The sequence below is a fragment of the Nothobranchius furzeri genome, chromosome 8, assembly GCF_043380555.1.
Source record: "Nothobranchius furzeri strain GRZ-AD chromosome 8, NfurGRZ-RIMD1, whole genome shotgun sequence".
In the NCBI taxonomy this organism is placed as follows: domain Eukaryota; kingdom Metazoa; phylum Chordata; class Actinopteri; order Cyprinodontiformes; family Nothobranchiidae; genus Nothobranchius; species Nothobranchius furzeri.
The window spans coordinates 54,147,680-54,174,045 of NC_091748.1; the positions used below are offsets into that span (position 1 = coordinate 54,147,680).

At 43.5% G+C, this 26,366-nt stretch overlaps 2 protein-coding genes across 7 annotated transcripts in view; one reads left to right on the forward strand and one right to left on the reverse strand.

Moving 5' to 3' along the window:
• The window catches only part of xcr1a.1 (chemokine (C motif) receptor 1a, duplicate 1), a 92,638-nt gene that overhangs the window by 64,015 nt on the left and 2,257 nt on the right, over window positions 1–26,366 (forward strand). The window lies entirely within an intron of this gene.
• Window positions 562–26,323, reverse strand: fyco1a (FYVE and coiled-coil domain autophagy adaptor 1a). Of its 4 annotated transcripts, none has more exons than XM_015971455.3 (19): window positions 26,228–26,323; window positions 25,769–25,828; window positions 25,018–25,128; window positions 24,560–24,666; window positions 24,295–24,420; window positions 23,831–23,937; window positions 21,367–21,510; window positions 19,070–19,163; window positions 16,523–18,976; window positions 15,259–15,351; window positions 14,589–14,707; window positions 14,345–14,512; window positions 13,353–13,505; window positions 13,029–13,249; window positions 11,895–12,048; window positions 3,188–3,274; window positions 2,902–3,112; window positions 2,111–2,220; window positions 562–1,989 (listed from the first exon to the last, which is right to left on the reverse strand). In XM_015971455.3, exons 3-19 carry the CDS (start codon window positions 25,076–25,078, stop codon window positions 1,914–1,916), a joined length of 4,485 nt encoding a protein of 1,494 aa, XP_015826941.3. In that variant the 5' UTR covers window positions 25,079–25,128; window positions 25,769–25,828; window positions 26,228–26,323; the 3' UTR covers window positions 562–1,913. The 4 variants fall into 4 exon arrangements, with proteins under 4 accessions (XP_015826941.3, XP_015826939.3, XP_054586062.2 ...); XM_015971453.3 differs by having other exon boundaries at window positions 25,018–25,131; window positions 26,228–26,321; XM_054730087.2 differs by lacking the exon at window positions 26,228–26,323 and adding an exon at window positions 26,038–26,209.

Here is a 26,366-nt window from a genome sequence, read left to right on the forward strand (position 1 = left end):
GTTCATTAGAGATAAATTAAAGTTAAGTTAAACATCATGACACATAGATATTTTCTTAGCCACAAATCAGAGCATCCTGTGTCTGAAAGAAGGCGTGATGTTCTGAGGTTTGCTTAACACCCCTTAACATGGCACATCCCGGTTGGCCAAGAAATCATAATATGAGAATATTAAAACAGAGCTCACTTGATGGTGAGTCAGTTCTAAAGAAGGCTACGGACAGGCCATCTGGAGTGAACCCTCTTTTAACCCAGAACATTTTTGGCAAGCTGTCAAAAACCATGCTACACGCTGAAGCTGACAGCAAACGGTTCCTGCAGAACAAAGCTTATAGTTCCGACTCCCTTAGAGTCCTTCTATACGCAAACGATTTCATCTATCTGCTGTGAGCCGGTGAGACGACCCTGGACCGACCTGGTCGTACTGCTGTCTTTTCTACAACTTCGGTACCCTGGGGTCACCCGACACCACCCCCCACCCCCCCCACCCACCCCCCCGACATCTCGGATCCGAAAGGGAGTCTCCTCAGGGGTACGTAGAACACAACATGATTGCGTCTGATGCCGTTTTGATAAGAATCAACTTCATAGTTTAATGCAAACCAAATTCCTTTTTCACACCCAGAACTCAGTTCTTCTAGATACAAGGTTCTGATAAACACACACCATTAAATCACCATACATCACATCCCATCCTCTTAGATTCATCCATCACAGTAGCCTTGGTTAACTTGTCATGTTTACCTAAAAGCAACAACATTTACCCTCTACACAATAATGTGTGCAAATGTTTCATTTCCAAAATATAATCTAGCAAAAGTACAAAAATGTGTTTGAGAAATTTTTCTAAAAGTGCAAAATGACAGATTTAGTATCGTTTGTAATATTTGAAATATTTTATTGCAAAGTGCAGTAATATGAGACTTGGCATAAAAAGGTTGAGACAAAAAGTGATGACTATTAATCCTTTTCTTACTGCTTTGCCAAAACAAATTAAATGTATTTGATGTCTACAAGCACAAGAATGAAAATAGTTATCTAAAGAAAGAAAAACCAGAATAAAAGAAAAAAGGGAAATCCCTGAAATACTATAAAATGTGCAAAATAGGATTTATTGATGAAATGAAGTTTGTATGATGTGTACTAGTTTCTATTCATATACTGTAATAGTATAACAAAAAACAAGATTCTGAACTAAAAGGCACTTTAGAAGACATGATTTTAAACTACAAGTCATCAGGTCTGGTAAAGAGAGTTAGATTATAAAACTGGATGAGAAATAGTGGTTTGAAAGAGTGTGTATTTAAAAAGTAAGGTGTCAATATTCTCTAAAAAACACATATCTAAGCAAACACCGTGACACATCAATCCTGAGAATTGCACAAAGCTGCGAGGTGTTAAGTAAGCTTCTCTCTCTCCCAGTGACAGAGAGCAAGCGTAATGTTGAACTTGAAAACCGGCCAGCAGCAAACTGCTGGTGCGCACTTGTGCTTTTCTTGACCACGTCGTATATAAAAATTGCACAAACCTATTAAAAGTGGTTGGTTTAAATTATATTTTTTACTTCTAGGGTTTTTGTCTCTAATCAACAGTTTTCCATGTTTAAATGAATCAGAAATAGTTCTAAATAAACAAACCAGACACAAAGAATAACATTTCCCAAAGGAAGTAAAACCATATGAATGTATTAAAATAAACTTGCATAGATATTTCTTTCTTATTCATCATCCATTTTTTAAACCATCTCTAAAGCACATAAATCTATTATAACCCATTAAAATTCAAATGTTACGCGACATTTTTTCAAATACTTGGTTTGTGAAACAGATAAAACATAACAAAAACACACATGGATTGTCATTTTGTCCATTTGCCTTCAGCTTTCCCTGAGACACGAGGAGACAGGTGTTAGGTTCAAGGACCGTCGCTTCCATCGTAGATAATAGGCCTCTCCATGGTCAGATGATATAACACCTTTTTAGAGATGAACCTGTTAAAAGATACGCTTTTGGTTAAAATATCACAATACATAAAATATATTTTTTTATTCTAATGTCGACATATATTCAGTAGTAAGATATTTTTCTTTAAGCAAGTTAGGAGCTTTGTACCGAGAAAAAGAGTTGTCAAAGATGAGTGTGTAGAGGCCGGGGTGTTGCACTTTCAGCTTCCCCTGCACGGTCTCTTTATGGGAATTGCAACGTGTCAGAGGAATCAGCACCTGAGAGCAGAACAGAAACACTAAAGCCTCAAGAGAACCAGCCATAATCAACAAACAAACCTTCACTCCTCTGCATTTCAAACAAACACAATCTATTTCTCTGCATTTCAAACAAACACAATCTATTTCAAACAAATACAATCTATTATAATTCAGTTATCATTATTATGTTTGTTAAAGCTGATAAAGTTCAAGAAAAGTCTAATTTCCAACCTAAAACAAACCCTAATAATATACAGAATAAAACAGTAGGAAAAATGCAACACGCTGGTGGTAAAAATGAAGTGACATGAATTATTTAAAACTGCTGACATTTTTTTTTGTGCAGAATGTGCACACTGTCAGCCTGCAGCGGTTTTCCTCAATCCATCATCTTTGAACAATCAAGCAAAATGACCTTGCTCTCTGTAGGAGGCCTGTGTGATTTCAGGTAGGGCCTGAAAATAACTTCTGCTTTTCAATGATCATGTGGGTTTTCCACCTCTCCGGCGACTGAAAAGCCTTTTACTCGGCCTCTTTAAGTGCTTTAAAATGATGCCATAACTTTATTTTTGACAGCTGCTCTTTCTACACTACCAGAGAAAGACTGACACACTTTAGATGTGTATAGCATATGCTTCAAAAGCCTGAGTGAAGTATTAAAACGTGGTCATGAGATAGAATAAAAGCACACAGCTCTACCTTAGACTGTTGCGCCTGAACGTCGCTGGACTCCTGATAAACTACACTAAACAAGATGCTTTTGGGCTCAGAGGAAAACATCCAGCTGATAGTTTGACCACAGTCTGCCACAGAGACGGTAATGACACTGTAACAACTGGACTTGATGAAGAGCTCTCTGGAACCATCACCGAACTGAGAAATGTCCTCCATGCTGAGAGGGACGGCCATCCTGTAAGAATTAAAGCTCAATCAGAGGCTCATAAAGTCACACAGGGATTAGGAGGACATCAGCACTGCGACTCACGTGACTTCTCCTGATTTGAGAAGGTTAAACTCTGAATCCTGGAGAGTGGTGACTTGATCTTCATCAGGGGTCACATCACCCGTACCTCTGCAAAAGCAAGAAGACGATGAATTAGAAATGACCACAGCCACCATTACACAACTCAGGAGGAAGCAGCATGAACATGAATTAAAATTGTACGATTATATGCTCAGGTTGGTGCCCGTGCATCCTGATAGGCCACTGGAACATCAATTACCAGACTTTAAATATTGAAGAAAACTTTTTGTTATCCTGCAAAGCCCGATTTAAAAGCTTTGGATCACAGCAGGTAGCCTCTACTCATAAATGTAAATGGAAGCTGGGGATAAATATTTATGTTTGAATCACAACAATCCAGCAAGGGAGGGAATGCACTGATGTGGTTTTTGAAAAAAAAAAAAAAAAAAAAAAAGAGTCAAATGGGAGCATGGTATGTTTGGAAATTATTTTACCACATCTCCTTAAAATATTCTTTGCAGATCTTCCACTGACAAATGCAGGCAGTTTGGGCCAGAATCCATATTTTTGTCAACTTGAATTTGTCGATAAGATGTAGGGAAGAATATATTTGAAGAAGATTTTAATGGATGCACCAGAGAACACAGGGAGCGAGAATTATTGTCGTCGTCGTCTTCCTCCGCTTATCCGGGTCCGAGTCGCAGGGGCAGCATCCCAACTAGGAAGCTCCAGACCGTCCTCTTCCTGGCCACCTCCACCAGCTCCTCCGGCAGGACCCCAAGGAGTTCCCGGACCAGATTGGAGATGTAACCTCTCCAACGTGTCCTGGGTCGACCCGGGGGCCTCCTGCCGGCAGGACATGCCCGAAACACCTCCCCAGGGAGGCGTCCAGGAGGCATCCTGACCAGATGCCCAAATCACCTCAACTGACTCCTTTCGATCCGGAGAAGCAGAGGTTCTACTCTGAGTCCCTCCCGAATGTCCGAGCTCCTCACCCTATCTCTAAGGCTGAGCTCGGCCACCCTACGGAGGAAACTCATTTCGGTCGCTTGTATCCGCAATCTCGTTCTTTCAGTTATTACACAAAGGTCATGACCATAGGTGAGGATTGGGACGTAGATCGACAGGTAAATCGAGAGCCTGGCTTTCTGGCTCAGCTCCCTCTTCACCACGACAGATCGGCTAAGCGTCCGCATCACTGCAGACGCCAAACCAATCCGCCTGTCGATCTCCCGATCCCTCCTACCTTCACTCATGAACAAGACCCCGAGATACTGAAACTCCTCTACTTGAGGTAGGACCTCTCTCCCGACCCGGAGTTGGCAAGCCACCCTTTTCCAGTCGAGAACCATGGTCTATGATTTGGAGGTGCTGATCCGCATCCCAGCCGCTTCACACTCGGCCGCGAACCTACCCAGCAAGAGCTGAATTCAGGTCAGAGCTGGATGAAGCTAGGAGGACCACATCATCCGCAAAAAGCAGAGATGAGATTCTCCTGCCACCAAACTCGACACACTCCACACCACGGCTGCGCTTAGAAATTATGTCCATAAAGGTAATGAACAGAACCGGTGACAAAGGGCAGCCCTGGCAGAGTCCAACCCTCACCAGGAACAGGTCCGACTTACTACCGGCAATGCGGACCAAACTCACGCTCCTCTGGTTAAGGGACTGTATGGCCCTTAACAGAAAGCCACCCACACCATACTCCTGGAGCATCCCCCACAAGGTGCCCCTGGGGACACGGTCATAAGCCTTCTCCAAATCCACAAAACACATGTGGATTGGTTGGACAAACTCCCATGCCCCCTCCATCACCCTTGCAAGGGTATAGAGCTGGTCCATAGTTCCACAGCCAGGACGAAAACCACATTGCTCAATCTGAGATTCAACTATCAATCGGACCCTCCTCTCCAGTACCTTGGAGTAGACCTTTCCAGGGAGGCTGAGGAGTGTGATCCCTCTATATTTGGAACACACCCTCAGGTCACCCTTCTTAAAGATGGGGACCACCACCCCGGTCTGCCACTCCACAGGAACTGCCCCCGATGACCACGCAATGTTGCAGAGACGTGTCAACCACGACAGCCCTACAACATCCATAGCCTTGAGATACCCAGGATGAATCTCATCCGCCCTGGGGCTCCGCCGCTGTGTAATTGTTTGACTACCTCAGCAACTTCTGCCCCCGAGATTGGACAGTCCATCCCCAGGCCCCCTGGCTCTTGTACCTCCTCTGAATGCATGTAGGTGGGATTGAGGAGCTCCTCAAAATATTCCTTCCACCGTCCGACTATAGCCCCAGTTGACATCAGCAGCTCCCCATCCCCACTGTAAACAGTGTGAGAGAGTTGCTGCCTTCCTCTCCTGAGGTGCCAGACAGTTTGCCAGAACCTCTATGGAGCCGATCGATAGTCTTTCTCCATGACCTCACCAAACCTCTCCCATGCCCGAGATTTTGCCTCGGCAACTGCCACTGCTGCACCCCGCTTGGCTATCCGGTACCTGTCTGCTGCCTCCGGAGACCCACAGACCAGCCACGCCCTGTAGGCCTCCTTCTTCAGCCTGACGGCTCCCCGAACCTCTGGTGTCCACCAGCGAGTACGGGGGTTGCCACCACGACTGGCACCGGCCACCTTGCGACCACAGCTAGCAACAGCCGCCTCAACAATCACAGAGTGAAACAAGGCCAACTCGGAGTCAATGTCCCCCACTGCTCTCGGGATGCGGTCAAAGCTCTGCTGGAGGTGGGAGTTGAAGACCGTCCTGACAGGTTCTTCTGCCAGGCGTTCCCAGCAGACCCTCACTATGCGTTTGGGTCTGCCAGGTCTATGCAGTATCTTCCCCTGCCATCTGATCCAACTCACCACCAGGTGGTGATCAGTTGACAGCTCTGCTCCTCTCTTCACTCGGGTGTCCAAAACGTACCGCCGCAGGTCAGATGATACGACTATCATCGACCTGTGACCTAGGCTGCCCTGGTACCAAGTGTACTGATGGGCATCCTTATGTTCGAACATGGTGTTCGTTATGGCCAAACTGCGGCTTGCACAGAAGTCAAATAACGAAACACCACTCGAGTTCAGATCAGGCCGGCCGTTCCTCCCAATCACACCCCTCCAGGTCATGCCGTCATTGCCCACGTGAGCATTGAAGTCCCCCAGCAGGACAATGGAGTCCCCTGATGGAGCACTATCTAGCACTCGTCCCAGGGACTCCAAAAAGGGTGGGTACTCTGAACTTATATTTGGCCCATGAGCACAAACAGTCAGGACCCGTTCCCCAACCCGAAGGCGCAGGGAAGCTACCCTCTCGTCCCCCGGGGTAAACCCCAACACACAGGCAGAGAGTCTTGGGGCTAACAAAAAGCCAACCCCAGCCCTCCGCCTCTCACCCGGAGCAACTCCAGGAAAGGAGAGTGTCCAACCCCTCTGAAGGACTTGGGTTCCAGAGCCAACGCTATGTGTTGAGGTGAGTCCAACTATATCTAGCCGGTAGCTCCTGCTCCTTCCCCGCCAGCGAGGTGACGTTCCATGTCCCAAAAACCAGTTTCGTTGTCCGGGGATCGGACCGCCAAGGCTCCCGCCTCGGTCTGCCACCCGATCCACACTGCACCGGACCCTTCATGTTCCCCCTGCGGGTGGTGGGTCCACAGTTGGATGAGCCCATGTATCCGGTTCGGGCTTGGCCCGGCCGGGCCCCATGGGCGAAAGCCCGACCACCAGGCGCTCGCTCACGGGCCCGAACCCCAGGCCTGGTTCCAGGGTGGGACCCCTGTAACCCTCCGGGCCGGGTACTCAGACTCTTTGATTGTATATCCATGAAAGATCCTCTGAATAAACTGTCTTGATCAATAACTCTGATTATCTGTAACACACCTGTGCTGCACAGATTTAAGGACAGCAGCAGCTGAGGAGGCAGAGCAGGTTGTCCAGTAATTGGAAGGTTGTAAATGGCCTGTATTTGACACTGCACATTCTAGTGTCTTAGAAGTCCCCAAAACGCTTTACAACACCGTCATTTACCCACACAAACACACACACATTTACACATGGCTTGCCCAAGGACACAATAACAGTGACAAACTGAGCTCGAACCTGCAACATTCCGACTACGGGGCGGGCACTTAGCTCCTCTGCCACCGTCACCCCATGTCGTTGGTTCCTGGCAGAGAATGCTGCTGTTGTGTCCTTGAGCAAGACACTTAACCCACCTTGTCTGTTGGTGGCGGTCGGAGGGACCGGTGTTTGTCAGTCTCGTCTCTGCCAGTATGCCCTAGGGCAGCTGTGGCTACACTGTAGTTCAGCATCACCAGTGGATGTGTGTGTGTGTGTGTGTGTGTGTGTGTGTGTGTGTGTGTGTGTGTGTGTGTGTGTGTGTGTGTGTGTGTGTGTGTGTGTGTGTGTGTGTGTGTGTGTGTGTGTGTGTGTGTGTGTGTGTGTTATTGGTCTCCTGAGTTTTATCTGAGCATAACCAGGACATGAGAGATCCACACACTGTAAAACCAACCAGCTGGGCCATGCTTTATCTGGATCCCTCAGCTGTGTCCGGTGGTGTGACGAGGCAGCCCCAGGGTACAAAAACAACATGGCCAAAGCAGTGAGCACTCATCACAACGTTACACATGGTATTCAGACTGCAGCGTGGCATTTTTCTGTCTCTGGTGCTACTCACTGTTGTTCATTACACTCACCAACACCATACACAACAATCTGATCTCACAATAAAGACTGGAATAAAAGGTCTACGCACAACAAACAATTCATGTGTGGGGCAGAATCTAGTTTAAGGATACATACTTAATGTCAGTAAATGGCAAAAATGTACAGCACAGGAGTGATAAAAACTACTGTAGCCATCAGCATCAAGGCCAAGGCACTCCAACGTCCTTCTGCTATGCAGATGTTTAATAAATCCCACAGATTATGCTGAAAGGCTCTTTCCTGGTGCTCTCTCATCTCTTTTACCGCTCTTTTCTGGGAAAAAACACTTGTTTCAGAGTTTGTCTTGACGTAGGCTTTGGTGATATTACAGCTCAATTATATAAAAGTATCTAGTTATCAAAACATTAAACAATTTGCATTTATAAAAATAACCTTTGAGTTACTGTTAGTGTTTATGGTCATGTCCTGTGCCCCCTGTGTGCCCCCCCCCTCCCCTCCCCACTGTGCTTCCTCTCCCCACTGTGTTTCTGTGTGTTTTACGACTATTCCCCTGTCACTTTGTGTTAGTTTAGTTGAGCTTCATATTATTCTCTGCTGATTCCTCAAGCATCATTCACACAGAGTGTGGAACGGACGGGAATTTGTGCGGCTTCCATAAGGACTCCTATTCACACCAGTTGTGGATCGTGTGTGGAATATCAACAACTACACGTGTAGAGAGGAGCTGGTAAGCAAAAGCCACACCCGTCCTCCTGAACTATCACACACTTGACCTTTATTTAGCATAGCATACTTAGCATAGCACTTTACAGACACAAACATGCCACCAAAAGGCTTCACAGACCCAAGTAAAAGCACAACACATAAAATCTACTGTAAATCAAACACCAGCATATAGAACCATAAAAAATGAAAACAAAAAAGCAGTACTATCAGCTACCCCACAGAGTCGAAAGCCAATTCATAAAAATGGGTCTTCAGCATACATTTATAAACTGCTACAGAAGAGGACTGGTGAATATGTAGTGGAAACTTATTCCAGAGTTTTGGGGCTGCCACTGGAAAAGCTTAATCTGCCTGCATCTTCAGCCGTGACCTGGGCACCACGAGCAAGGACAGATCCTCAGAACGGAGTGCCTGAGAGGAAACATACAACTGCAGCACATCTGCCAAATAGGCTGGAGCCAAACCATTCAGTGCTTTAAAAACCAATTAAAGAACTGTAAAACGAATGTCCCCGTCATTGTTATCAACAAAAGAAGTCGACAGAATAGTGCATAAAGATATTAACTTTGAAATGCACCTCACTGAAACATGTCTCACTTCCTCTCCAGCTCATGTATTTTTATCAATATCATGATGATCCACATGCAGAAAAGAAACAAGAGAAACCATACGAAAAGATTCCACAGCTTTGCTTCTGTATCTGCTCCATCCCAGCCGGTGTAAATGCTCTGATCTGACTCAATGATTTCTAGTCTTTGTGGAAGCCGCTCAGATTCCCATCAGCATCCCTTCCACACTCGGTGTAAACAAGTTTTTAGTGTTCCTGGGTGTTTCTCAATGCCAAGGAACCTTGCCTTGGTGTCTTGGTCCCGCCCCGGTTGCCTAGGAGATACGTCATCGGGAGCTGTCAAGACGTGTTCCAATGTTTATGTTCTACCGAGGCGTGTGTTCTCCGTTTGTTAGCCGTTTAGCTAGCTGAGCAAGGACACACGGGAGGTGTCTTGTAGCCTAGCCTTGGTCAAAAATTACCCAGAATACACTGCAGTATTTTCAAATGGACGGCGGATCAGAAGCCGGCAGCTACTTCGGGGACAATTTTCAGGTTAAAAAGTAAGTCAGCTAATTTAAAATGTTTTTTCTTTTTAGATCCAAAGAAGTTATCTATGGTTGTTTAGTTGCTTAGTAGTAGCAGCTTCGGTGGCTAGCGGGTAGTAACTCACTTATATTTTTTATTTAATAAACATATACACTATTTAAAAGGTAAAAGTCTCGTTATTTATATTGAAAATAATATGTATAAAATATAACGTTATCTCTCGTGTCACATGACGTTACGTGACTGCCGTGGAAGCCACGGTCATGTGATGCAAGTCTGTTCCATTTAACCGATTTCTTTGACCAAGGAAGAACAGTGTCCTCGTAAGCAAGGCACCTGGCCTCGCAAGGTCAGGCACCTTGACACTGAGAAAGACCACCTGTTTAGTAGGTATTTTCTTTCAGTTTATGGTCTCCCTCCCTCCCTCAGTTCTCCAGTTGATTGGCCTCACCTGTCAGTCATTAGCAATCAGCACTCAAATTAAACCTCAGTGTTAAACCCAGTTCAGGTCTCACTCCACTGCCAGTTCCTTGGAATGATTCGTTCCTTTTTGAACCTTTACCTTTGCTTTGGAGTTTATTGTTACAATATTTAAATTAACTTGACCTGGGTACCTCCTGGATGTTTGGCTCCTCACCTCCATGAATCCTGACATTTATACTCTAATTTTTACTTATATTTAGAATGTTCATCAATTAATAATCCTAAAGGAGCGTGTTTTATTACAATATAGAAAAGGCACAATCCTTTTGAAACCTTTGCTCAAACCATGCATAATCAGCTAAATCCCTTGTATGGCAGGACCTTACCGCATATAATCAAACTAAACTAGGTCAACTTACTTCTCACAACAAACCCTCTCTCAGGAATCTTGGTGTGACCTTTGACCCAGTTCTCACCCTGGATTCTCAAGTCAGTTCTCTTGTTTGCTCTTCCTTCTTCCATCTCAGGAACATTGCTAAGCTGAGTCCCATTCTGTCCCGCTCTGAACTTGAGACTTTTCTCCACACCATCATCTCCTCACGCTTAGACTACTGTAACTCTCTTTTCACGTGTCTGAGCAGAACCTCCCTGAACCGTCTACAGGTGGTTCAGAATGCCTGTGCTCGGCTTCTGACCAAGTCCTCCAAACACACCCACATCACCCCGCTTCTCCTCCAGCTGCCAGTCAACTTCAGGGTTCATTTCAAGATCCTGGTTCTGGTCTATAGGGCCTTACATGGACAAGCACCATCTTCCATTGGTGATCTTCTTAGTCCCTACACCCCAGCAGGTCCCTGAAGTCCAGTGATCAAAGCCTACTGGTTGTGCAGCGCACCAGGCTAAAGACCAAAGGTGACATATTTGCTGCTGTGGCCCCCAGACTCTGGAACTCTCTCCCCCTGAGCCTGAGATCAGTGGACTCCTTTATAAAGCAGCTGAAGACTCACTTGTTCAAGCTCGCTTTTGTATGACCTTCTTCACCCTCTCCTTGTTCTGCTCTCCCCACCTATTCCACCTTCCTCAGGATCCACTGATTTCTTCTTTCCTAGTCACTCTCTTTCTTTACATTTTTTATCACAATTGTCCTTTTTTTTGCTCATTTGAAATATATTTTAAATCATTTTCTAAATTATTTTTTATATTTTTACATTTTTTGTGTTTGTGAAGCGCCTCGTGATTTTTATCTTGAGAGGCGCTATAGAAAAGATATCTTCTTCTTCTTATGCAGAACTGCAGCAGCAACAAGTTGTCGTCAGTGCTCCGGTCTCGGATCCTTCATATGGATCCAAACCATTTATAATGCTAATTTTGTCCATGTTCTGGTTCACAGCTTTTTATTTACCATATCCCTGTATACACCACATGCTTTGGGGGATTTTAGCATGTTGTACTTCCTTTCTCCCAAACCTGCTTCTTCTCTGTGACGTACTGTTTGTTTTCACGGTTTGTTTACACTCGTAAGGCCATCAATATGTCTGCGCACATCCAGAATGTAACGCATAATCACGTGTGATCCCAAGTCCTATTCTACCCACAAGGAGTGGAGGGGACTGTAGTCATCTGAGCTCCTTCTGGCTCAAGATAAAAATATGAAAAAGTGAATTGGTGTGTCTTTGACTACACATTTGCTTTGCCAAACTTGTTTAAGTATTTTATGATAAACTGGCTTGCCAAAGATAAAGTGGCCATTTTGGCTGCTTCACTCAGGCTTGTGAACCCCACAGACCAGGATGCATTCAGACATTAGTGTAGTTCTCACACTCCATAAGCTGCAGGATGCTGTCGGTCTAGTTCTCCCTCCAGCGAGCCTCCTGTGGTCTGAGAGGTGGTATCGCTGTCGTAGACGCCGTTCACTTCCTCTTCTGTGATGACATCAAAACCCCCATCATCAGATCTGTTACCTGGATCTGAAACTAAGGAAAAGAGGCACTGAATTACAAAAGCTAAGTAGGTGAAACATAAAAACACTTAAAACCATAAGACCTATAGTAACAAAGTCTAATATCATGAGATCAGTTTGGATCTTTTTAATTATAAAATGTTGACGTGAAGATTTGATCTTGTGGAATATGATGAGGTTCTGCTGATCAGCTTTCTTTTTTATTCCTTGTTTTGTTTTTGGTTTGTAAGGGGGTGGGGCACGTTTCAAAATACGATCAGTTTTAAAGAAAAATCACAACAAAAATTTACAAAATGTGAATGCATTAATTTAATGTTTAATTGTCCAAGAAAATCTTGCTGAATTCCTTCCCATCCTGAACTTTAGATTCAGATTCTCAAGGAACTTTTTTTTCTCCATCCACTCATCCATCAATGCACTCATTCATCCGTTACTCCTGTTTTATGATGCTTTTCCACAATAGGGTTGGACGGAGAAAGAGGTGAGGGCGGGGGACACCCTGGACTGGTCACCTGTCCATCAAAGGGACACACAGAGACAACCTTTCACTCACTCACTCACTCGTAGAAACTATTTAGTGTCGCTAGTTAACCTAACACGTATGTTTGTGGCCTGTGGGAGAAAACTGGTGCAACTAAAGAAAACACACACATGCATGGAGAGAATATGCTAGTTCCACACAGAAAGGCCACAACTGGGATTCAAACCTGCAACCTACTTGCTGAGAGGCAGCAGTGTTACCAACTGCCTCACCATGCAGTCTTCCTTTTATATCCATACAGTTAACCGACCTGACACCAGCTACTGAAAAGTCATTTCCTTCCCTTGGTGTACTAAAAGTTTTTTGGGCTAAAGGTTCAATTCCTGTTTTTTGATGAATAGAAAATAACCTCTCTTTCAAATCTGCCTTCACATTTCCAGCTCGAGTCTCATACAACTAAGGACCAAACGCCAGGTCAGTTTGGGTAAAGGCGTGACGAACACGTGTCTCACCCGTGACACTGGGGGTGGGTTTGTATGGAGCTGGTTCAGGTGGGGGTTGAGGTGCATCTGAAGGTGGAGACAAATCTGAAGGAGTCAGCTGTGCCTCTGTGAAGCGCTCCACCACTGCACTGTGCTGCGTGTAGCAGTCCCTGCAACAGCGCTCCTTCCCATTGTGCTTCGTCGCAATAAAGTTGTTGCTGCAGTAGTAGCAGAAGATGCGGCCGCAGAGTCTGAAAATGAAATATTAACAAATATTTTCAAACAAATGAACAATTTTATTCCAATGATTTTTACGAGAAGGTGTGAAGTGTGATCATTTGGATATTAGCTCACCTGCAGTGATGCCTGCGCAGATACCAGGTGAACTGACCTCGACAGTCCAGACAGTTGGTGGCCTCCTTGTCCACCAACCACCAACGCTCCTCTGCTCTCAGCTTCTGCTCAAACTCTAAAGCGTCAGACTTCTGCCACAGGGCATCTTTGTCCCTGAATCAATTCAAGGAAATTCACTAGTTATGTTACATCTCTCAATGAAAGTTGTTTTCAGTTTGTACTTTTAACATGCAAGGTATTTATTTTGCTTCATGGAATCTGCCCTCGTCATCTATATGCACGTAAAAGGAGAGATGCAAAAAGTCTGAGATCTCTGCTCTACAACCCACCAAACATGAAGCCTTAAATATTTTGTGTAACATATCTTTGCACCAAAACAACTTTGCACAATGTGCAAAAGCCTGAAATCATGTGGACTTAAGTCAGAGGAGTTGAATGGATTTACTGTTTCATCCATGGAGGTGGCAGGAGTGCCTCTGAACCTACTGAAAGGAAGATTGAAAAAATGATGATTTTTGCTACAGTAGTGGTTCTTCACCTCACATCCATTTTCAGTAAAGAATCAAAAGAAGTCTTTTCCTCATATCCTACGTCTAAGGAGCTGCTCGGGCCCGGCGCTAATGCACATCCTGCCTGATGGGATCACAGGAGCAAGTGGGATGCACCTTCACAACTCAAACAAAAAAACTCACATCTGAAATGTGTTCATCTTTAAATAATGCTTTTTTTTAAAAAACATTAGCAGTAATTAATCAGCAGATGTTTTATATATGCCACTGACTCCCATCAGCTGTATTTGCATTTGCACATAACTGGGACCTGGTCATTAAGGACATGTTGAGATTTAAACAGGCTTCAAAGTCAGATTCTGTCTTGTCAGAGCCACCAGAGAACCCCTCTAAGGAGATAATTATTCAAAAAAAAACATCCTTCTGAGTATTTAAGCACAGGTCTCAAATAAGAAAACACATTTTGTCAGAGAAACTTTGTACTTTATGAGCTCAATGAGCCGCTCCTCAAGGTTGGTTTTGGTTGTGTTCATGTCTTCAATCTCTGCCGTCAGCTGCACATACTGAGTTTGCTTCTCAGCTTCCGTTTTCTTCAGTTTCTGCTTCAACTCCTCACACAATGTTTGCAAAGACAAGTGAGCCTCTTGAGCACTGAGGAAAGAAAACAAATCAGTTTTGTTGTTTCCTAATGATAAAAAACCAGAAGCATCCTTTATCATTCCTGTACCTGCTCCCTGTGTTCTTCAGCTGCTGGATTTCACTTTCACTCTCACGAATGGTGGACTCTGTCTTTATGATGTGAGCATCTTTCTCACTGATTAGCTGTAAATATTCTTCATTTTCTCCCTTGAATAAAAAACAGATAAATTATACACTGTATCATTGATGTTCTAAAGATGTAATTCATGTTCTGTTGTTATTTATTTAAACTTTAAAACAAACTTCTGCTTTCTTTGGAATAAATCTACAGGCACACGAGACCTGGGTTAATATCAAAAGGAGCTCGAAGAGCAAATCAGTAAAGTAGGACCAAAGGCATTTCACATCTATTCTACATGCTGCAATCAAAGGGAAGGCTTGTAATCAAGGGGCCTCATTATTGGTAGAAAAAACAAAACAAACACCATAATTTTCTGTTAACTTTCTTAGAATTACTTTCAGTTTCTACTGAGTACAGAAAAATAAATGGTGTTAAATGCTACAAGCTGTCCAGATTCCATTTCCTTTAAAGAGAATTTTACATCTCCGTCTATTTCACAAACATGCATTAACCAGGTATTATTAAATATTGTATAATTTCACATATTATTCCTGCTAGGATATTACACACTTGTCCCAGGTTGAATTTTACTGAAGTTGTACAGTTTATGCCCACAAACTGACACCAAGATACAAACCTGTAGCTGAGTTACTTTAGCCTGCAAGTTAGAGGCTTTTCTCTGCTCCTCCTGCAGCTTCACTTTACACTGCTCAAGCTGCTCGCTCAAACTCTGCAATGCAAAAGGAGTTTAGGTTTAAATAAACAGTGATGTTGGATATCAGCTTTTTTTTTCTTTACCAATATCCAATTTACCAATATAGTCTAACTGTCACGGTCGAGGTGAGTGGCCATCAACTAACAATTTCCAAGTCATTGATTGCAGTCAGCAGAGCAGGTCCAGCTGGAACTGGTGAGCTAATCAGCAACCTGTCCTAGACGACTCCATGATGCCGGATGATTACTCACTTTGGGTACAACCAAGCTGGAAGTTGCTAGCCACCCTTTGAGCCCTCCAGGTATCCTGATCATCCATCACGACCAACAATAACCTTCCGGATCCATTTTTTAGTCCGTGTCTGCCCTGCTCTCCCACCGCTCACCCTGCCTGGAACATCTGACCCCCGCCTCTCGAGTCTTCATCTCTGCTCCTTACTTTTCAGTCCTTACATCGACCACCACCCCAGAAAGTTTTGTCATTAAAAGTAAAAACCCATAATGAATTTCAGATGTTGCATTTTAATGCCAATAAGAGCCGATGATGTTGGGCATCCCTGAAATGCTTCATGTCAACAGGAAGGTTTGTTAGAATTAAGATAATCGTCTAAAACATACAACCTAAAAGCAAACTGCAAACATTTAACTCTCATTAACTTTTAGTGGATTTAAAAATGTTTGTGTGTGGTAGTGTGGGTTGTTAGTGGACACATTTTGGTTTTAAAATCTAACTAGGAATTTGGCCTGGGCAGCCAGGTGGATGTAACGCAAAAAGGCAACAATCAACAGCATTAGTTTGAAATATAAAAGAAATGAGGTAAACTAAAGATAAAAGCTGATTAAAGCATGAATTAATCTCATTTGTATAAAACAGGATGATAGTGACAGGCCTGTCTAGAATACTTTAAGCTAATAAAAACCTTTCAGTGTGTATGTAATCCAGTTATATCTGGTTCTAACCACAAAGTGTATTTTATCAAATCTCTAATGAGGTTTTGGACTAACCAACATTGAGTCTGATGATGGGTCTAGATGTAAAAACCAGATAAATCCTGAAAACTTGTTCAATCTTGGAGAGAAAATGTAAAGTCTGATAAAGTTTAAAACACTTAAACCTTCTGTGACGCATCCCTATGAAGAATAAAAAAGTGAAACATCAGTACTACATGTGTAACGGCTGACATCACCTTTAAGTTGACCTGGTGGTTCATGGTCTCTGAGCTCATTTGGAACTTGATGGCGTCTATCTCTTCTCGACAGGAGTCCTTCACACCTTGCATATGGTTCTGGGTCTTTTCCAGCTGCCTTTGTAGCTCCATGACAATCCCTGGAAGTGATTCCTTCTGCTTCAGCTCCTCTCTGAAATGGTTATTCTCCAGCTGAAGTTCCTTCTTGCATTCCTCGAGTCGCTCTACCAACCTCTCTCGCTCTTCGATCTCAGCATCTTTTCCCCTCCAGAGCTCCCTGGCCTCCTCCTTCTCTGCATTCAGCTTACAGATGGTCATCCCCAGCTCTGCCATCTCGGTGTTGGCTCTGTGCAGACCCTCACGGATTTCGTTGTTCTCCACAGCCAGCCTATTATTTTGTGCCTTGAGGGTGGACACCTCTTCTTGGATGGCGGCTACAGAATTCGCCAGGTCTGCATGGGCTTTGACTTCCTGATCACGCTGTTGAATGAGAGCCTCCTCTTTGTTTTTACCCTCCATGAGCTCTGCTATGTGCTTCTGATTTAATGCCTCTGCCTGCAATTTAAGCTGCTCAGTAAGAGACCTGAGCTCATCTCTTTGGGCCTCTGTCACCTCCAGCTGTACTTGAGATCTTTGTTTTTCCTCCTCAGAAATCTGCATCTGCACCTTCAAGTTCATGAGCACCGCCTGGAGCCGAGACACCTCTTTCATGCTGACCTCCAACTGGCCTTCAAAAAGAGTTAGCTTGGCAGTAAGCTCCTGGTTCTCCTTGGCTTGGACCGTGCTCCTCTCCAGCTGTGAACTTTCCATTGCCTGTTTCTCAGATGTTACCCTGTCTATCACCTCTGTCTGTCTGACACACATAGCTTCTGCAGTAGTTTTTGCTATTTCAAGCTCCTTCTCCTTGGTCTCCAACACTTCAACAACAGACAACAACTTTAGAAGATCCTTCTCTTTGCTTTCCAGCTGTTCTGCTTTAGCGTTGAGCTCCTCTTGAAGACAGAGTTCTTTTTTGTGCAAAGCCTCGAGATTTTCCTCTAAGCCTTTGTTCTGCTGTTGGACATTCTTCAGATCAGTCTGCATGCGACTAACAGTTGCATTCAAAGTTTCCTGCTCCTCTTGCAGACTCTGGTTCTCCTGTTCAAGGCGTTTTAGTGTTGTCTCTGATAGATTAGCAGCCATCTTGGCTCGCTGCAGACCCTCATCCAGCCTGCGGTTCTCCTCACGTAGTGCCTTCTCCTTCTCGTCCACTGTCATCTTGGCGTTGTCCAGTTGGTCCCTGAGTTGCTTCTCAGAGGCTCTTAGAGCTGCTAACTCAGACTCAAGTGCTGTTCTTTTATCTGTCATCTCCTTTTGCTCCTCCTCGTACCTCCTCACTGTGTTCTGCAGCTTCTCTTTTGACTCCAGCAGATCAGCACACTGTGTCTTGTAGTCTTCTAGCCTTGGAGACAGCTCTTTGATCTTACCTTCATGGGCAGAAAGGCTGGTGGTCAGTTCGTCCCTCTTTGTGGTCAGATTTTGGTTTTTGGCTTTTAGCTGTTGTAGTGCCTCAGAGCTGGACCCTAGCTCCGCCTCTTTCTTCTGAAGCTCTTCTGTGAGTGTAGCTACTTTCTTCTGTAGCTCTTCTAAGTCCTCCTGGGCCTTCTTCTTCACCTCCTCCAACTCTTGCTCTTTATCTCCTAGAGATCTCTGAAGATCCTGGAGCTGCTTCTGTAGCTTGCCTGCCTCTTTTTCTTTCAGTGTCAGGTCACCTTGCTGCTTTTCCAGAGTGATCAACTGTACTTCCATCCTGTTCTCCAACTTGGCTTTTTCCTCAGACGCAGATGTGAATAACTCTTGAAATTTAGCTCGACTATCCTTTGCTGCTGATTCCTTCACTCTTAGTTCCTCCTCTAGCCTTTCTGCCTGCAGCCTCATCTCCACCATCTCAGTGACAGCATCCATCTTCTCTTTCTCTGCCTCTTTCAATTTGTCAAGTAGCTCATGAATCTTCTGTGCTGAATCAAAGTGATTCGCTGCCTGCTGGCCTTTCTCGTTAAGAAACCCATCCAACTTGGCCATTAGCTCCATGTTCTTTTGCTCAGCAGCTGTGAGCTTCTCCTCTAGCATGACACGCTGAGCTTCCCTGTTTTTCTTGTCAATCCTAAGTTCCTCCACCTCTCTGGACAGAGCCTCCTCTCTCCTTTGGAGCTCTCCCTGCAAGGCCCATTGCTTTTCTTGGGCAGCAAGTGACACGTCCAGCTGCCCCTGGAGCTTCTCAATTACTCCCTGGTACTCAGCAGATTCTTCATCCAGCTGCCGAACTTTAACAAAGAGCTCTCGCTGCTTCAGCTCTGACTGATCCAGCTCCAGGCGAAGGTTTTCTACAGCGACGTCTTCCGCGCAGGCAGGAAGGGAGTCGTTCAGATCGTTTAACAGGCCGTAGTCAGGGCTGCAGGGGAACTCTGGTGCTTGCTAGATTAGCAAAATAATAAGAAAGAGAAGAAAGAAGGAGCATTGTACACATTAAAAGTGTTAGGCAATGATTTTGATGTAAATAATAATTACCTGGGAGTAAGTGCTGGCCAGACTGTTAATGCTGGAACTACGACTAGGTGGTTTCCACATGTGACTGGGCGAATTTACACTTCCCACTGTTCTCCTGTTGACCCGAAGGAAAGTATTTTACTGTAAACACCTCTGACAGGGAAGTTGTGTGGTGAATTCAGCTTGTTTCTCTGTTTGATAGCAGCTTTATTAAGAGTAGTGGAAAGATCAGCAGTGATTGTCTACTTGACAACTTAGTTTTCGTTGTTTGACATTTCTGGACCCAGATTAGAAGAAGAAAGAAGAAACAATCTTGTATATAACATCTCTCAAAATAAAAATTGTGGGGTGCTTCACAAGAACAAGAACAGGGAAAAATAAAAATGATTAAAAATTTTAAAATTGGGAAAAGTAAAAAAAAACTGTGACTAAAAAATGTGAGCAAAGGGAAAGAGAAAAATAATAAAAAGAGGTAATCAGGGAATCCCGGGAAAGGCAGAATTGGTAGAAAGAGCAGAATAAGAAGAGGCTGGTGATGAAGGTCACACCAAAGCCAGACCAAAGGAGACCACTGAGTCCACTGATCTCAGGCTCAGGGGGAGAGAGGTCCAGAGTCTGGGGGCCACAGCAGCAAATGATCTGTCACCTCTGGGGTCTCATTTATCACACATTGCGTAGAATCCTTACTAAAACCGTACTTAAGCTCGGCAAAAACAAGTACTCACGCCAAGTAGGTTTGTGATCTATCAAACATGGAGTACGCACAGCTGCACGCAATCTCCGCTTCATAAATCAGACACTAACGAGAAAGGTTCTCAGCTGCATTTTAGTCACATCCCGCCCTCACCACGCCTACTTACTGCCATATATAGTGAATGCAAAGTGCCTTGAGGATCTCATAGATATACATAAGCCGGCTGTTGCAGCGCTCCGCCAATGACGATGGCGACCGTAGATCAAGGCAGATCAAGGAAGCACAATTTCACAGAAGCAGAAATTGAGGTACCTGTGGGTGAGGTGGAGAAATGAAAGGAAGTGCTTTTACAAAACAAATAAGAGAAAATCCACAGTGTGGCACAGCGTTGCTGAAGCCGTCAATGCTGTGAATTCTTCAGAGAGATCTGTGGCGGATATAAAAAAATGGTCCAACTGGGATTCAATCCTCAGGATCCCGGGTGAAAGTCACGCACGCTAACCAGTCACCCAAACGGAGATCTCCCTTGTCCAAGTAGCAAGGGCGCATGATCAGTCGGGTCACAGTGACAGGACACACACTGTCACAGACGCATGCCATTCTGTCTCAATCTGTCCCCCTGCTGATATTCTGCATTCCGTATTCTGCGCTTCAGGCTGTGTGTGTGTGTGTGTGTGTGTGAGTGTGCGCGCAGGTGTGTGTGTGTGTGTGTGTGCGCATGTGTGTGTGTGCGCACGCATGTGTGTGCATGTGGGGGGTCTTGTTCTGTGTGAAAACGAAGCAGTACAAGTGATAATGCTGCAGGGTTTCATAATTTTATCCTTCTCAGCAGCAGCACTGCAGGAGCTCTCCATGTCCAACATGTGCGTAAGCCAGGTCCTTAGTCAACTTAAAGTTGCGCACATTTTTCCGCTAAGTTTTCTTTCATAAATCCCAAAGTTTGCGTGGAAAGATGCTTACGCAGTATTCCAACCCCGTTTTGTGCGTAAGCAAGCTTGATAAATGAGGCCCCAGGTCTTTAGTGCACTGCACAACCAGTAGGGTTTGGTCACTGGACCTCAGGGACCTGCTGGGGTGTAGGGACTGAGAAGATCACCAATGTATGATGGTGCTTGTCCATGTAAGGCCCTAATTAGAAGTGATACAGATTCAAATAATAAATGACCCACACTTGTATAGCACCTTTCAGAGTCAGAGGACTCCAAAGTGCTTTACACTACAGTGTATCATTCATCCATTCACACAAATTCATACGCTGGTGATGACAATGTAGCCACAGCTGCCCTGAGACGCGCTGACTGAAGCAAGACTGCTGAGCAAAGGCGCCACCGGTCCCTCCGACCACCACCAGCAGGCAAGGCGGGTTAAGTGCCTTGCCCAAGGAGACAACAGCAGCATTCTCTGCTAGGAGCCAGGATCAAACATGCAAACCTTCCGATTACTGGACAACCCACTCTATTTCCAACTGCTTCCCCCTAAATCTGGACCCAGGAATGTTTCTTATCCATCCTTTGCAGAGACATGAAGTCTGTAATCCTGATTAAGCTTGAAAATGAAACAGAGAAAAGAAAAAGCTGCACAATTTCTCTAATTCCTATCAGCCTTTTCAGATATTCTTATTTACCTTGCAAATGTTGGCCAAGAGGCATCAAGATCATGACCTCTGGAAGCCACATCAAACTGGACCTCATTGAGTTCATACAAGTGATTAATTATGTCAGCGCTAAGGCGGGGCTTCAACAAGGGACTCCTCGCATAGTACCAGTCACTGTGTGATGAAAGAAAAAAGAAAGCTTAGTGTAGAGCACCGTGAAACAACTAGAAACTATAATAAAGAGCATTTCTGGGACTTCAGGTAGCATGATGCACATATTTAACGGATGAATCAGAAAGCAACTTCATTAATATAGGATGCATTTAATGGAGTTTAACCGTTAAAGGTGCAGTTAGGAGGTTTTCTTCCGGAGCACATACCAATGGCAATCAATACATTTAATGCTTTGTAAAGAATTAATTTTCATCACTTCTGAAATGTAAATTCCTGAAAATAAACTGTCATTTGATCATTGTGACCGTCCCAATCTCAATGATTGGATCATGATCCATCCTTTAAACTGATCCTCTGAACATCTCTCACCCCTCTGAAAATGTCCCTCTATGTGCACAAATCATTCATTCTTAGCTTGGAGCAGCTGAACAGGAAGTGAAGCCAGAGCCGGGCTGCCAAGTGTAACAGACGGAATGTTCCATTCTGTTTGCACATTTCTTTACACGTTGAGCTTAGAGTCTTGTTCTTTTCTTGATAGGAAACGTTTAGGTTTGCCTGTTGTCTGTGAATGAAGCCTGTCATGGTTTGGCCGGCAGAGCTGTCTGTCACTTTGTTGCCTTGGCTATAGAGGTTTTGACCTGTTGGTCGTAGGGTTTACCCAGATTGTTGGAGGTGCTGAGCTGCTGTGAATTTGAGGTCAAGAATACACCAAGGAAGCTAAAAAATGCCTCATTTCACACCGTCAAAACTCCACACTGTATTAGCTAGCATACTACATTGTTATACAACGGGTTAAAAATGTAAAACCAAACCTTTGAGAACAAGCGTTCCATGTTTCTGTATTCTGGAGGTGCAGTTTAAGGGGAAAGCTGAAGAAAGGGGTTTGGACCTTTGAATTCAAAAAGTATCTTTCTCAACCAGTTACTTTCTAGAACTCTGACCCTCGATCTTTACCATGATATTTATCAAACAATTTTTCTATCCCAAATGAACACCGAGATGGACTCAGATCCACCGGTGAATTCTTATTAGAAGATTAAAAACAGGGCTTTTTTTAAGCCTCCAATGCTCTGGAAAAATCTAGGACCACTGCATGTGTCTATCTTTATGAAATATGCTTTTACTTGATTCATATTATTACTTGCCTCAAATTATTATCGTCCTAACGAGGGGTGGGAATCGAAAATCGGTTCGTGTTGAGAGCCGGTTCCCACTGTTTCAATTCCTAGGAATCGTTTGCCATGGTTGCAAACAATTCCCTTATCAATTCGGCATGAATGACGTCACCACACACATTGTGTAGCTTACTCATTTACTCAACCGCAAACATGGCGCCCAAGAGGCACAAACACTCGAATATTTGGTTATACTGAGAAAGGATGACAACAGGGAAACTTGCAATACTTGCAAAGTATTTCATGAAAGAGAGGAAACACTATGAATATGCAAAAGCATTTTCAAACAAAATACAGGATTACTTATATTTATGTATGTGTTTAGCAGATGCTTTGTCCAAAGCGACTTACAGGTGACAATCAAGCCATCAGGTGGCCCTTGAGGCTAACAACAAACACTATTCAGTCAATCCTAGGTGGCAGTGAGGCAGCATAATCAATCACAGAGGGAAACAAATATGGAGTGTGCAGTGAAGTGGGCAAACTTATAGAGAATGTGGTGTTTTTGACCCGCTGCGGACTAGTGGGTTTCAACGCAGCAGCAGCGTCTTCTCCTGTTAATACTGCAGGTAACTAACCAGCTAACACTATCCTATCATGTTTGCGTTATTTGCCTAATGTACACACCTCTATAGCAGACTCCAGAGACTAAACCACCAAATAGTTCCTGAGCACGGCCGTGTCTGCAGCTCACCACTCCCCACGGGCATGGGTCAAATGAGGACAATTTTCACCACACCAATGTGTGTGTGACAACTGTTTTAATCTTTAAAGTCCGACTTGATTTTGCTTCTTTAACAAACTACAGCAACACTACACCATACAAGAACATGACTCTGCCTTCACAAGGAGCATAAAAGAGGACATTTGAAGAGCTCTTTACAAATGATACCAGGTTCAATAATTATTTATCTTTAAATAAACTGTCAGTTCGAGTGCAGGAAACCGTGTGCAGTTCATTTTTGGCCACCAATGAACTATTCGGGAATTGATAAGGAGTCGGATTCATAGACAGAATTGAAAATGGCATTGATATTGATAAAAACCTATCAATTATCAGCCCTAGTCATAATAACTACAGAAGAAGGTTTAAGTCGTTAAATTGGATTAAAATATAAATAGTTCACAGGCCAGGGCTGTTTTACCTGGTAACTCTCTGGTTCATTAGGCACTGCTGCAGAGTATCAGCCAATCGTTGATGAACGAGGGAGTAGCGAATAAATGCTCGTCCCTTCCCCAGAGATGTCTTCAACTAGTGAAGAAAAAAATAAACATGCTTTCACACAGACCTTTTAAAGGTTGACTTTGAACACAGTAACAATTTGCATTATGTCATTATTTTCTTTAGAAATTAGACATATTTAATCTCAATACAAAAATAATACAACATAGCTTGTAGAGCTCAACCCAACAACTAATATAATTTTAAAAGAAATCTTGAAACAGAGGTTTAAATTACATGAAAGCGACAAAAATGTGACTTTGTTTTACGAGGACGGTGTAATTAGCATCTTATGACAAGACAGACCTGGCTACTAGCTAGTTATTTGAAGGTTATCGGAAATCATAAATCTTAATGATTCAGGTAAAAAAAACTTCAAATCTGCACCTCAGAAATGGATTTGACAAATCGAATGCCATCATTGGCTCCTTTGGTTTTAGCCAAACAGTCGGTAAAATAATCCCAGTAGTCCTTTTTGGTACCCAGAAATGTTGTTTTCTCCTTCTGGTCAAACTGAAATAAAGATTTGTGGAAATGAAAACTTTTGAATGTCCTAGCATTTTTATAAGAAGTAAAATACAAGCAAAAGTTAAATATAAGCAAAAGGATATTTCCATCAGAATTATTATTTATTTTAAAATCAAACTCCCACCTGAAGCAGGTACTCCAGTTTGTAGGAGAATTTGTGTAAATTAGTGCTGTCATCTGTGATTGGCTCTCCATTTTCCTTGAACTCATTTGCAAGCTCTGCAACTGCCTCTGAAATTCAAAGAATCGCAAGTCAGGAAAGAAACCTCGCCTTGTTTACATCACAGACACTGGAAAGGCAAGTGTGCTGGGCACACCCTAAGCATGTTCTCTGTCTTGCTGCATGCAGACAGAAACCACCACCACACCTTCACCACTCAAGCATAAACTGAAATAATTTATTTCCCCAAATAAGTTAAAAAGTTAGGAGAGGACAGAGAGTTCCAGGTGCAAAGATCATAAAATAACACATCTACATCTTTTGTATCTTTTATTTGCTTCAGCAAATGCTTGGTGTTAATGTAATCACACACACACACACACACACACACACACACACACACACACACACAGCTGATGTACCATGCAGATCTCGGATAATCCTCTGGAGCTGGCTCTCTCCGACTGAAGCCCCAGCAGCCATGGCCCCTCCTCTACTCCCTGGCAACCAGGAGTCGCAGGGTCACATCCAGCCTGCTAAATCAGAAAATTACAATTAGTCCAGAATAAAAGATTGTCACAACTTCTTCTAAATACACTTTGCAATGGCCTCAGAGGCAAAAGCAGGTTGGCACAAATGTGTCACACATCAATAAGAGGCTCATTATACTTAATAGGACACAATTATAAAGATAAAATGATGATTCTTCTGTTGTGTCACGTGGGATGAATATAGTGCACTTTGTTACTTACTTCCCTTAATAATCCCAGTTTAGCTCGTGCCAGGCTGTGACAGATATAATTCAGACTCGAGCTTCAGACAAGACTGAGTCTGATCAATTCATTTTTTGATGGGGAAACGTTTAATTTCATTAAACTCAAACAGGAAAACTAGCAAAACGCATTCCTTAACAGTTCAGCAGAATTGTAATGTCTTTAGTGGGTGAGTGAGAATAACTAGGAGATCCATCCTGATCACAACAGTGAGCATTATCTTTGTTACAATAAAGAAGCCCTCTGACACAATCACAGCGGATGTTTTCTGTTCGATTACAGGAAGTTACAGGAAAAAGGCCAACAACTGGAACATTTTACATTTGGGGGTCGTGCAGAACCTTCAACATTAAATTAAAAAACTTAAAAACAACTCCATGTATATTAACTATTTACTTACCCATTCAAATATGTACAGCTATGTCTACCTTTCACAATAAAATAGTACTGGCATCCGTATCTGAAAAAGAAAAACAATGAATAAAACTACTGTTTCCGTCTGGTATTACTAACAGTGCCATATTTTGCCAGCGTTATATACTGCTAGCTAACCATTTGTTTAACATCCGTGGTCAAATTATCTATACACTGCAGTCCCATTAAGGCGGGTTTAAACATCGATTGAAACACAAGCTAAAGATGAACAACCCCAAATGTCAGCGTTATTACCTTTTTACTAGCAAAGAAAACAGGTCGGCTAACAAATAAAACTCATTAAAACCAGTTGACTGTCTGGCGTCGTAAAATAAACTTAGGAAAGCCTTCGTGACATTAGCAAAAATCCACGACTCAATCAATGTAATATGTTTCTGAAAATATAGAAGATAAAATAAAAAGAATATTAATAACGATGACATACTTTTTTAGATATGACTTAACCCAAAACAAGAAACTCAAGGAAAATCGTATAAACTTGCTAGAATTGACGAACAGACAGGATATTGTCCAATCAGTAAGCGAGTTTCAGAACTCCGACCAATCAGCATAAGGAAAGTGGG